This window comes from Chrysemys picta, chromosome 4, assembly GCF_011386835.1.
Source record: "Chrysemys picta bellii isolate R12L10 chromosome 4, ASM1138683v2, whole genome shotgun sequence".
Lineage (NCBI taxonomy): Eukaryota > Metazoa > Chordata > Testudines > Emydidae > Chrysemys > Chrysemys picta.
Window position 1 is genome coordinate 48,412,035 of NC_088794.1, and position 12,132 is coordinate 48,424,166.

The 12,132-nt window shown below is 50.6% G+C and overlaps 1 protein-coding gene across 1 annotated transcript; it reads right to left on the minus strand.

Annotated features, from left to right (window-relative positions):
• Nucleotides 1–487: 487 nt before the first annotated feature.
• On the minus strand, nucleotides 488–7,285 carry LOC135983376 (uncharacterized). Its single transcript, XM_065594852.1, has 2 exons — nucleotides 2,291–7,285; nucleotides 488–2,176 (listed from the first exon to the last, which is right to left on the minus strand). The coding sequence occupies exon 1, from the start codon at nucleotides 5,734–5,736 to the stop codon at nucleotides 3,697–3,699; it is 2,040 nt and encodes a 679-aa protein (XP_065450924.1). The 5' UTR covers nucleotides 5,737–7,285; the 3' UTR covers nucleotides 488–2,176; nucleotides 2,291–3,696.
• Nucleotides 7,286–12,132: the final 4,847 nt, after the last annotated feature.

Below are 12,132 nucleotides of genomic sequence, written 5' to 3' on the forward strand. Positions count from 1 at the left end.
GGGTCCCAGCCGCCAACCCGCTCAGCCCACTGCCAACCTGGGGTTCCGGCTGCAGGCCCCACTCAACCCGCTGCTGGCCTAGGTGAATAGAACCCCAGGCATGGCAGTGGGTTGAGCAGGCCGGCAGCTTAAAATCAGCATTTTAATTTAATTTTAAATGAAGCTTCTTACATATTTTGAAAACCTTGTTTACTTTACATACAACAGTAGTTTAGTTATATTATATATAGACTTATAGAGAGAGACCTTCTAAAAAACGTTAACATGTATTACCGGCATGCGAAACCTTAAATTGTAGTGAATAAATGAAGACTTGGCACACCACTTCTGAAAGGTTGCCGACCCCTGATCCAAAGTGTCCCCAATGTCCTGCAGCCCTCCCTGAGCTAAGTCTTATAAAAAAGTCCAACAGGGCCCATCATGGTACCCTCACTTGGTCTGGCTAGGTTGCAAGGCTCCCACTCTGAAATTGAGTCGCACCCCGAGGGCATCTTCCCCAGGGACTCCTTGCCTCTACTTGAGTCCTCAGTGACCCAGCCTTCCTGCTGAGCCACTCCTCTCCACTCCACCTCTGCGGTTAGGTTTCTCCCTGCAGCCAGGAGTATCTCCCAACGTGACGGCCGGTTTAGCTGTCCTTGGCCTTCCGTCCTAGCCCGGTCCCCTCTAGGGGTCGAAATCTTGCTTCTAGGGGCCCCTGCCATCTGTGTTGGTGAGGCTGGCCCCTGGGCGGACACGTAGTTCTCCATAGGGTCAGGGCCTCTATCAGGTTTGACGGCTGATGGCATGTCACCCCAGCTGGGAGAATCTGGATGAACTGTTCTAATATGATAACTTCCACCACCTGCGCCCCAGTCTGTTTTTCTGGGTCTAACCCGCACCAACACTGGTTCTTCAGACGCTGGGCCACTACCCAGGGCCGGGCTCCAGGTGGGTCTCTCTCTTTGTAAAACCTCTGGCGGAATGTCTCAGGGCTGATGTCTAGGGAGTTGAATATGACTGCTTTTACCTTAGTGTAGTCTAGTGCTTCAGTGGGGTCCAAGCTCGGATAAGCTGCTTGCGCAGAGCCGGTCAGGTGTGGGGCTATAAAGATAGCCCAATGTTCTGGTGGCCAATGTGCCGTGGTGGCCTCCTGTTCGAAGGTGACAAGGAAGGCTTTGAGGTCATCTCTCGGGTCTTTTTAGTGAGCCAGATGATCAGCCTGGTGGGTAGGACATCTCCTATGCGTCCGGACACCGGATGCCCAATGGGGCTATAATAGTATCGCCACCTACTGGATCAGGTGTGCTTTTTGTGCCTGGTGCTGGGCTGCCAGCTCCCGAATTAGCTGTTGTTGCTGGGCTGAAATCTGTTGCAGTATCTGCCCTTAATGTTGATGAGTTACCTGCTGTTGGTAGCTCTCCATTTCAGCAGCTTTTCTGAGACCATGGCCTCTTTAGGATCACTCAGTTGGTAGTCCAGTTACCCACATTCTCCACCATGTCTCATTGGGGTTCAGGTCTGGTCCCAGCAGCACTGCCTGATGGCAATACTCTGGGTTATGTTGCCTACTGGAGACAGTCAATGGCTGTGTCTCCCAGTGGTGAGAGTCAATAGCTTGATCGCCCACTGGCACGAATCAATGGCTGCTTCGCCTAGCAGCTAGTGTCAGTGGGTGGCTGTACCGCCCAATGGCAAGAGTCAATGGCTGGGGGGCAGAGAAACCCAGGCCCTCCCTGCTCCACCATGTTCCAACGCAGGACCCATTGAAGCAGTTATTCCAAAATATGCAGCTTAGGGGATTGGGTGCTCCTACACCTGCAGCCTAGGCCACTTCTTACCCTGGTTTCTGTTCCTCTGTTGATGTCAGTGGTTCCCCTCTGAGTCCCTTCTAGAGTTCTATCTATGCTCCAAAGGACTTTCCTCTTGCAGTTGCAGCTCATTGTTGCCAATCTCCATTACTAAAAGGCTTGTGGCAGCTTGGTGTTGAGGGCTGGGCCCAGCTGTATGGGTCTTTGTGGCTCCTTAGCAGGAACCTGCAACATAACTGCTCTCCTGCTCCATCCACCAGACTGAGCTAAACTGATCCCTTTTGAGCTCAGCCTTCACTTTAAGCATGCCCAGCACGGGTGGTAGGTGGGGATTTCTGGGCCTAGAGCTCCTCCTTAACCTTTACTTTCCCAGTGTGGGTTCATACACCCTATCACAAAGAGACAAAGAAAGCAGGTGATTTGATCTGTGTGATGGGTCCTTGCCAGGCCAGCCAGTAAAAAGCTGGACAGAAGACTGTGGGTGAGAAAGAACGGTTACTTACCTTCTGTAACTGTTGTTCTTCGAGATGTGTTGTTCACGTCCATTACATATTAGGTGTACGCGCGCCGCGTGCACGGACGTCGGAAACTTTTTCCCTTAGCGGCTCCCGTCGGGCCGGCAGGGCCCCCTCCTTCCCGCCAGAGCGGCGCCCCGCTCCAGGGTATATATATCCCTGCCGACCCGACCCCTCCGGTTCCTTCTTGCCGGAGACTCCGACAGAGGGGAAGGAGGGTGGGAAGTGTAATGGACGTGAACAACACATCTCGAAGAACAACAGTTACAGAAGGTAAGTAACCGTTCTTTCTTCTTCGAGTGATTGTTCACGTCCATTACACATTAGGTGATTCCCAAGCTTACCATTGGAGGTGGGTAGGAGTCAAGGTACAACTGACTGTAGCACAGCCTGACCGACCATTGCGTCCTCTCTGGTCTGATGATGGATCGCGTAGTGGGCTGTGAACGTATGAACGGACGACCAGGTGGCCGCCTTACAGATCTCCTGGATAGGGACCTGCGCCAAGAAGGCCGTGGAGGACGCTTGGGCCCTAGTCGAGTGGGCCCGGATCTCCGGGGCCGGAACATTGGCGAGCTCGTAACAGGTGCGTATACAATGCACAATCCATGCCGACAAGCGCTGTGTCGAGATAGGCAAGCCTTTCATACGTTCCGCAATAGCAATGAACAGCTGGGGTGTTCTGCGGAACGACCTGGTCCGTTCCAGGTAGAATGCCAACGCCCTTCGGACATCCAGGGTATGTAGGCTGCGGTGGTGAGGGTCCGTATGGGGTTTAGGAAAGAACACCGGTAGGCAAATGTCCTGCCCCATGTGAAACTGCGATACCACCTTTGGAAGGAATTTGGGGTGCGGCCTCAGTTGCACCTTATCCTTATGGAACACTGTATAGGGTGGTTCCGAAGTGAGGGCCCTCAATTCCGATACCCTTCTGGCCGACGTGATGGCCACGAGAAACGCCACCTTCCACGAGAGGTGCGTGAGGGAGCAAGTGGCTAGGGGCTCAAAGGGGGGACTCATGAGTCTTGTTAGGACTAGGTTCAGACTCCACGCCGGGACAGGCGGGCGCGAGTAGGGAAACACCCTTTCCAGCCCCTTGAGGAATCGGGCCACTGTGGGGTTGGAGAATACTGACACTCCCAACTCTCCCGGATGGAAAGCCGAAATGGCGGCTAAGTGCACTCTAATTGAGGCGGGCGCAAGCCCTTGATTCTTGAGGTGCAGTAGGTAGTCCAAGATCGACGGAACTGAGGCTTGTAAAGGCTGTATGCGTTGAGGCTCACACCAGTGGGAGAACCTTTTCCATTTTGCCAGGTAGGTCGCTCTTGTAGAGGGCTTCCTACTATTAAGGAGGATTTGTTGAACTTGGTGAGAGCACCTGTGTTCTGCATCATTCAGCCAGAGAGATACCATGCCGTGAGATGTAGCGAAGACAGGTTCGGGTGGAGTAGGCGACCTTTGTCTTGTGTGACTAGGTCGCGATGGAGGGGGAGGGTGATTGGATCGGCTATGGACAGTTCCAGCAGGGACGTGAACCAATGCTGGCGTGGCCAGGCCGGGGCGATAAGTATGATCGTCGCCCTGTCCCTGCGGGTCTTGAGGAGAACCTTGTGTATGAGTGGGAACGGAGGGAAGGCATATCTCAGGCTCCCTCCCCATGGGATCATGAAGGCATCTGCTAATGATCCCCGGCTGAGGTTCTGGAACGAGCAGAACTGAGGGCATTGGCTGTTGTCCCTGGTGGCGAATAGATCCACCCGGGGAAAGCCCCACCTCCGGAAGATCGAATGCAGGACGTCTCGCCTCAACGTCCATTCGTGCATTCGGTAGGATCGGCTGAGGCGGTCCGCTAAGCCGTTTTGAATCCCCGGAAGATACGTCGCGATGAGGTGTATCGCATGGGCTATACAGAAGTCCCATAATTGGAGTGCCTCGCGACAGAGGGGAGAAGACCGGGACCCGCCCTGCTTGTTTATATAGAACATGGCGGTAGTGTTGTCCGTCAGGACTGCCACGCTGTGACCTTTTATGGTGGCGCGGAAGGTTTGACAGGCGAGGCGAACCGCTTTTAGCTCCTTCAGATTGATGTGAAGCAGCTTGTCTTCTCTGGACCACAGCCCTTGGGTCCGCAATTCCCCCAGGTGCGCCCCCCACCCCAGGTCCGATGCATTGGTTACCAACATCAGAGTGGGCTGTGGGGCAGCGAAGGGGATCCCTTCGCATACCTGTTGGCGATCGAGCCACCAGCGTAGCGAGCTCAGCACCTGGTTTGGGATCGTGACTACTTGATCCAATGGGTCTCTGTTGGGGCGATGCGTGTGGGCGAACCACAACTGTAAAGGCTGGAGCCTCAGGCGAGCATGTCTGACCACGTGTGTGCAAGCTGCCATATGCCCCAGAAGCTGCATGCAACACCTTGCCGTTGTCGTGGGGAATTTTTGGACCGAGCTTACGGCTCTCTGAATTGACATGAACCTTGCCTCTGGTAGGCTTGCCTGTGCGGCTACTGAGTCCAGGGTCGCACCTATGAAGTCCAGTCTCTGTGTGGGGACTAACGTGGACTTGGGCACATTGACCCGGAGGCCGAGCTTGTTGAACGTCTGCAAGGCCAGCGTCACGTGAGATCGGACCTCGGCCTCCGACCTGCCCGCGAGTAGCCAATCGTCCAGGTACGGGAAGACACGCATCCTTCTTTTTCGAAGGAAGGCTGCTACCACGGACATGCACTTCGTAAACACTTGTGGTGCTGACGCCAGGCTGAAGGGCAGGACCGTAAATTGGAAATGGCGCTGGTTTACAACGAAGCGCAGAAACCGTCTTGGGCTGGATTGATTGCGATGTGAAAATAGGCATCTTTCATATCGAGGGCAGCATACCAATCCCCCGGATCCAGGGATGGGATAATAGTTCCAAGGGAGACCATACGGAAGCGCGCTTTGATCAGAAACTTGTTTAGATTGCACAGGTCCAAAATAGGACGGAGGCCCCCTTTCGCCTTGGGGATCAGGAAGTATCTGGAATAGAATCCTTTTCCCCCTTAGGTCTGGTGGGACCTCTTCTACTGCTCCTGCAGCGAGAAGGGTCTGTACCTCCTGTATGAGGAGTTGCTCGTGAGAAGGGTCCCTGAAGAGGGACGGGGAAGGGGGATGGCAGGGAGGGGGCGAGGAAAACTGGAGGGTATAGCCCGCCTTCACTGTGCGCAGGACCCAGCGGTCCGATGTTATGCGCAACCAGGCCCGGTAGAAATGGGACAGGCGGTCCTTGAAACCCAGAGGAGGATCCGGTATAGGAAGTGGTACGCTGTCCTCGGGCGTAGCTTCAAAAGCCTGGTTTATTCCCTGGCTGCGGCTTGCCCTGGCCGTGACTCCGGCCTTGGTTAGGCGTATTGTTACGTCTCCGCCTGTTATCCCTGCCTCGACGGCGGTAAGGCTCATGCCGGGGGCGAGGGTGGTATTGCCTCTGCGGTGGCTGGGGCTTAAAGGGTTTACGCTGCGTTACCGGGGTGTGTATACCCAACGACTTAAGGGTCGCACGCGAGTCCTTAAGGCTATGCAGCCTGGCGTCCGTTTGGTCGGAGAACAAGCCCAAACCTTCAAACGGGAGGTCCTGCAGTGTGGTTTGCACCTCTGGTGGAAGACCTGAAGCCTGTAACCACGCCGAACGCCTCATCACGACTCCTGATGCGATTGTTCTAGCCGCAGCATCGGCTGAGTCGAGGGAGGCCTGCAATGAGGTCTTGGCCACCGCCATCCCCTCGTCCACCAGGGCCGTGAACTCCTGATGCGCGTCAGGTGGGAGGGAGTCCTTAAACTTGGCGACTGAAGCCCAAGAGTTAAAATTGTGCCTGTTCAGAATCGCCTGCTGATTGGCAATCCTCAGTTGAAGGCCCCCAGAGGAATAGACTTTCCTCCCAAACAAGTCCAGTCGCTTAGCTTCCTTGCCCTTGGGGGCCGGAGCTTGCTGGCCATGGCGCTCTCTCTCGTTGACTGCCGAGACCACTAGCGAACAAGGGGACGGGTGTAAAAAGAGGAAGTCAAACCTTCTAGATGGGGCGAAGTATTTCCTCTCCACGCCTCTTGCAGTCGGTGCACTGGAAGCCGGCGTCTGCCACACCATCTTATAGTTGGACTGTACTGTCCGTATGATCGGGAGAGCGACTCTGGAGGGGCCCTCTGGGCTCAGGATATCGACCATGGGGTCTTCCTGTTCTACGGTCTCCTCCGCTTGCAAGCCCAGATTGAGGGCTACCCTGCGAAGCAGGTCTTGGTGTGCCCGATGGTCAATCGGGGGAGGGCCGGACACCATGGTGCCCGCTACTGCCTCATCTGGCGAGGAGGAAGAGGTCGGAGCCTTCTGCCCCTCCTCAGTGTCCTGCAACCCGGCATCGACCAGTTGCTCCTCTGGGGCCTGACCCGCAGTGTGGGACTGGGACGGTACCGTACTCGGTGCCGAGTCCACTCCTTCCCGCTCCGGAGGTCTAGAGACCGTTGCCTCCTTATGCGATGGCGGGCGGTGCCGTGGGGAGCGGGATCGGTACCCCGGTGGCCCGGATCTCGAGGCCCTTGATGGGGGCCCTTGCTGGTGGTAGGCCCAGGGTGTCCAGAATGGCCATTGGCTCGGCTGGCCCCATTGAGAATGGCCACAGCCCCTGCGACCTATGGCCATATCCGCCGTACCGGTCCGAGTCAGTCCCCGAGACCACGGACGGTGACCTGGAAGGCCATGGCGGAGCCGTAGGATGGTGCCGGTCCGGGTTTGGGGAGTAGTGCCTCCGCGACCAGGATCTGGAATAGCGTCTCGCCGATCTGGACCTGGAACGGCGGTCGCGGGACCGGGAACGGCTACGGCTGGTCGGCCTCGGGTAACGTACCGCCGACATTTCACGGTGCCGACTCGTGCTAGGTTGCTGAGTCGGTGCCGACCGCTTGTTGAAGCCCGACTGCTGCGGTGCTTCCTGTGCCGAGGGCAACCGGGAAGTCCACTTTTTTTTTTTCCTCTCTAAAATCAATCCAGTATTGGGTTTGACTTGAAGTGATTATTAACTCCAGTTAAAGGAACAAGCTGCTGTGCTTTTGCCTCTTTAAAGGAGCAACAGCCCTTCTTACTTCTCTGAATCTTCCAGGAGGCTAGCCATTTCAGGGAAGATGGTTTTGGAGAAATTTGGGACTAGGTGTGTGTTGGGGGTCACTTGGCTAGTAGTACCTAAGGTTAATGAGAACAGAGTATGGCTGTGGTGTAACAAGCAGGTTGCTGGAGTCAGAGATGCTGAACTAAGGCTGCTTAACTAAGGCTTCTTAACACAGACACTCAGTGCATGCTTATATATTCTAAGTCACTCAGTGTTACATGACAAGCAGTGACAACCTCTCACTGGTCTGAATTGCACCCCAAAATATGACAGCATGTGCTCACAGTAACTGGTCTGGACGAAGGATGATGTTCTCCGCCTTGGAGGGGGCTGGTACCAGAATGATTTCTGGTATGACACGGGGCTATAGCTCCTGAGATATCTTAACATAGCCTGGAGTCTTGATGAGTGGAATGCCTCATCCATCCTAAAGCTAGCTAAACAGATCCATTCCCTTGAAAGATAGATATTTGAGGATTGCTTGGACATCCAAGGGATGCCTCCTGCCTGCAAAAAAGATGCTCAGAGTATCAGGATAGCTGTGGCCATGGACCAGGTGTCTGTGTCTTGACTCACCCATGGCTGCCTGTAATGCTGCCTTCGCTGGGACTGTCCTTTCCAGACAGTTCCTCTCTGCAGTTCTGTGACAGTCTGGAAAGGATTGGGGTTGCTCTCTCTCCCACACAAGGAAGCCTTACTTCATGAACAGTGCTTAGTAATTTGCAATGCAAAACTGCAGTAATCTGAAGTGTGTTTTTCTGATGAAAAGGTCAAGTTTCTTCAGATCCTTGTCCTTTGGGTGGACCTTGTTATGTCTTGGACTGCCAACAAGTGATCCTCATGTAGGATGCATATAGAATTGCTTAAAGTAACCCTTTGGGTGAGATTTGGCACCTCTTCTCTACCTGTTTCAAGGCTGGGGGAGTGAAACCCTAGTGTGCCAAAGGCCCTTCTTGCAGGATCCATCAAGCCCCTGCTAATGTGTAAGGCAATTTACGTGGGCTCCAAGGAACTCAAAAATGTCAAACAGTTTATGGATGTCCCCTTGGATGACTGTAGTTTTGATATCTTTGCATCTGGACAAAAGTTTCTAGAATGCCTGAAAGTAGTCCATGGTTGGCACCAGAGCTCTCTCAGAATAGTGGTACTGTTGGGTTCGATGTTGGTGAAGACAGTGCTAACAGTGGTGTTGGTTCCTAAATCAGTGTTGGGAAGATGAAGGTGGATACTTAAAAGCTGGTATAGTTTCTTGATTGGCCGGGCTCTGGCTGTTGATATCAGCACCAGGTCCAAAGCTTCTCTGTTTATGCTGTGCTTCCATTCCTGGAGCAGGAAGGCCTTGACAGCTGTCTTTGGATTTAAGGTCCTTCTTCTGATACAGATGTGATGGCTTGTTGGAGCTACATTTGTGGTGAAGCTCCATATCAATGTTTTGGAGAAAGAGCAACAGATGGAGCAGTTATTGGTGATCTGAGCTTCCCCCAGGCAGCAGAGACATTTGTTACACCAGTCTATCAGGGGCAACTGGATATCACACAAAAGGCAGAGAGCTTGGAATTGGTTGACTGAGGATTTTATTTTTGCATTTTGGAATTTCCAACTAAAATGAAGAATTTAGAAATTTATTATTTGTGAAAAAATACTCTTCACCTAAGTCTAAAGCTTAGGCCAAAGACTGAGTAAATTGGGCATAGGCCAGGTTCTATCTTGCTGCTGTGGGCTGTAAGAGAGAACTGAGGGAAGGTCAGAGCTACATGGCTATGCAGAAGATTCTGAACTTACATTCACACCTACAGCATGAACTATGCTGACACAGACACAAAGAATAATTTTTATTATTCCACTGATGCATCTCTAGTGTGGACAAATCCTCATGCTGCTCAGGGAATTTGAAGTAGGAAGACTTTTGGCTGCTCAGAAGGATCACACTCTCTCCAATTGTTAATTCATTCCAGATTCTTAGGAGGACTTGTACCTTTTGTGGAAGGTGGTCTTTGGTGGAGGGATTGCAAGGAACTCTGAGTTTGGGTCCCAAACTTCTGAAAAATTGTCCGCTGAAACTGAGCAGATACTGGCCTCATTCTGCCTGGCTACATCCCACAGGAAAGCAGAAGGCAGCTTGAATTGAGAAGTCTGTATTTGACCAATGGCATAGCTGGAAAGGCTAAATCTCTGTAATCCTTCCATGGATTGCTCTTCTTTACTGAAAATTCCGTGTTCTTAGTCCTATTTGAAGAAGAGCACAGACTGCTGAGATCCACTGTAGTCAGCAGCAGTTGCGGCCAGAGGATGTAAGGAAAAAGGCCCTTTGCAGGGTCCCATAATGCCATTCTAAGCTCCATTTGTGTGGTCCGGCTGGTGTATCAGGTAACTCCTCCTCTCCTGCCAGTTACTGCTATTGTAATTGTCTTTGATGCTTCATTTGCATACTTATTCTAGATGTCCCAAATTGGGCTGAGTAGAAATCTGATGCTTTAATCCCTTCACTACAATACTGCAGCACAGGACAGGGAAAAATGTGTGTAGCGGGATTTTTCCCTATGCTGTGAAGTTTAGGAAGCAGGTCTAAAAACTGCCCATCAGCTACACCAAGACAGCTCAAATTAGGCAATTTTCTAGAAGGAACTAGTATTGCAGTAGTACTTAGGACCTATGCTCCTGCACTTGGCCACCATTTTTGTAGGAACCATTTAGATAAAAAGATGCCTTTCTGCAGTTAAAAGTAATTGTTCCCCAGTCAGTCAATGATTGGTATATTGTCTATTACTACTGCAAGCCAGAGATAAACTCCTTGTGTGAGAAGAGGGAGCCATGTAAAGGGGTATTTTTTTTTTTACGCTCCTTTAATGCTAAGGAAGTTGTTCCCATGTTTGAGCCACCATCTGGAATGAGTCTGCCTGAGCTTCTAAGTTGTCTGCCACTGACTTAGATCAGTGGTCTCCAAAGTGGGGTGTGCAAGAGGATCCTGGGGGGTGCGCAGCAGGAGAGCAGCTTTTTTTTGGTGCATCGTCAGGCTGGAGTCTAAGCGGCCTTTTTTTTTTTTGCGCTTCAGCAGAGCAGGGGGTGCATGCTCAAAAATTTTTTACTGATGGGGTGCATGCTCAAAAGTTTGGAGACCCCTGACTTAATGGCAATCTCCCCCCCCACAAATCTTCAGTATATGATGAACAGTATCTGCTTCAATTTATGTCCAGCTGTACTGACATCAGGAAAGGGATGTTACTTAGACGAGCAAGGTTATAGTGAAGACAAAATCAACTTATGGTTGTCAGGTTTAAGTGCACTTTCACCATTAAAACAAATATTGGTAAAGCAGATTGGCAATGAGATGTGCAACTGTTGAAAACATTCCATAGATGCAATTTTGAGCCTGCAGTGATCAGTTTAATGATATTAAACTGCTCAAGTTTGTGGCCAATTGAATAGTCTAGAGTAGAAGAGAAAACTACAGTTGATGTTGCTCACTTTCTGCACTGATGGGAAGTAAGTATCTTTATATTTAGAGAAGACAACAATAAGGGGATACAGTTGAAGCTTCATTAGTAAAATGTTTTACAGAGTTTAAAATGTTAGTTATCCCTATGTACTGCTCATTATCCATATTACTATCATCAATGGGTCCCGGCACCTCCACTTGCCCGGTATCTAACCCAGGGGTTTTCAAACTGGGGGTCGGGAGCTGTCAGCCTCTACACCAAAGCTCCTTTACCTCCAGCATTTATAATGGTGTTTTATTTTTTTATATATATAAAAAGCGTTATTAATGTATAAGGGGGTTGCACTCAGAGGCTTGCCGTGTGAAAGGAGTCAGCAGTACAAAAGTCTGAGAACCCCTGATCTAACCTACATTATATTGCTATAGTTGCTAGACAAAGCTAAAGAGAATTAAGGATGTATGTATGGTGAAACTCCTCCCAAGAGATGTTTAACACACACACTCTGGCAATTGCTATTTTCAATACCAGCTTTTAGTCCATATTGCGCTACTTGAAGCCAGCCAGCCTCCACCCCCAATTTAAATGATATACTGAGCATGCTTCTAACCCTTGTGAGAACTGCACCCTCAGTACCAACCTAAAAATATACCTACTCATGGGATGAGCTACATTTGAGCAACATAATTCAGTAGAAGTGACATTTAGGCACTTGAACACTTTGTGTAGTCAGTTATATTCTTGCTTTCCTTAAGATCTCATCTACCAGAAAACGTATCAATTTAGTGCTTATGTAAAGTTCTCCTTTCATTAACATTTCATTTAAAAAGTTACATAAGCGTGTTTGCAAGCTTGTCAATACTATTTCTCTATTCTAGAGAAAGGCAATAGCTTGTCCTTCAAGTGAGGAAATCCTAAAATTTTAAATTGCTTGTAAAATACTATTACCATGATCATGCTGGATCAGGCCAGTGGTTCATCTAGTCCTCCTGTGTAGCTAGCATGAGACACTTCACAAAAAGATACAAGCAACCACACCACTACAAAATGCATTCACCCAGATTTCAGGAATTAGTAAAACTTGCCGTGATGAGGATTTCTTCACCCCCACCCCCTTCCCAGTATCTCATCTTTAAAAAAAAAAATTCCATTTAACAGTGTCTACATATTATGAAATTGCACTGATATTAAATAAGAGTTAATCTAAATTAAACTGACCTTAACCCATCAGTAGAATGGTAAAGGTGACATTTAAGCTAAACTGCTAA

Coding starts and splice junctions, on each gene's coding strand:
- LOC135983376 (XM_065594852.1), bottom strand. CDS start 5,736: ATGAGCCTTACCGCCGTCGAGGCAGGGATAACAGGCGGAGACGTAACA.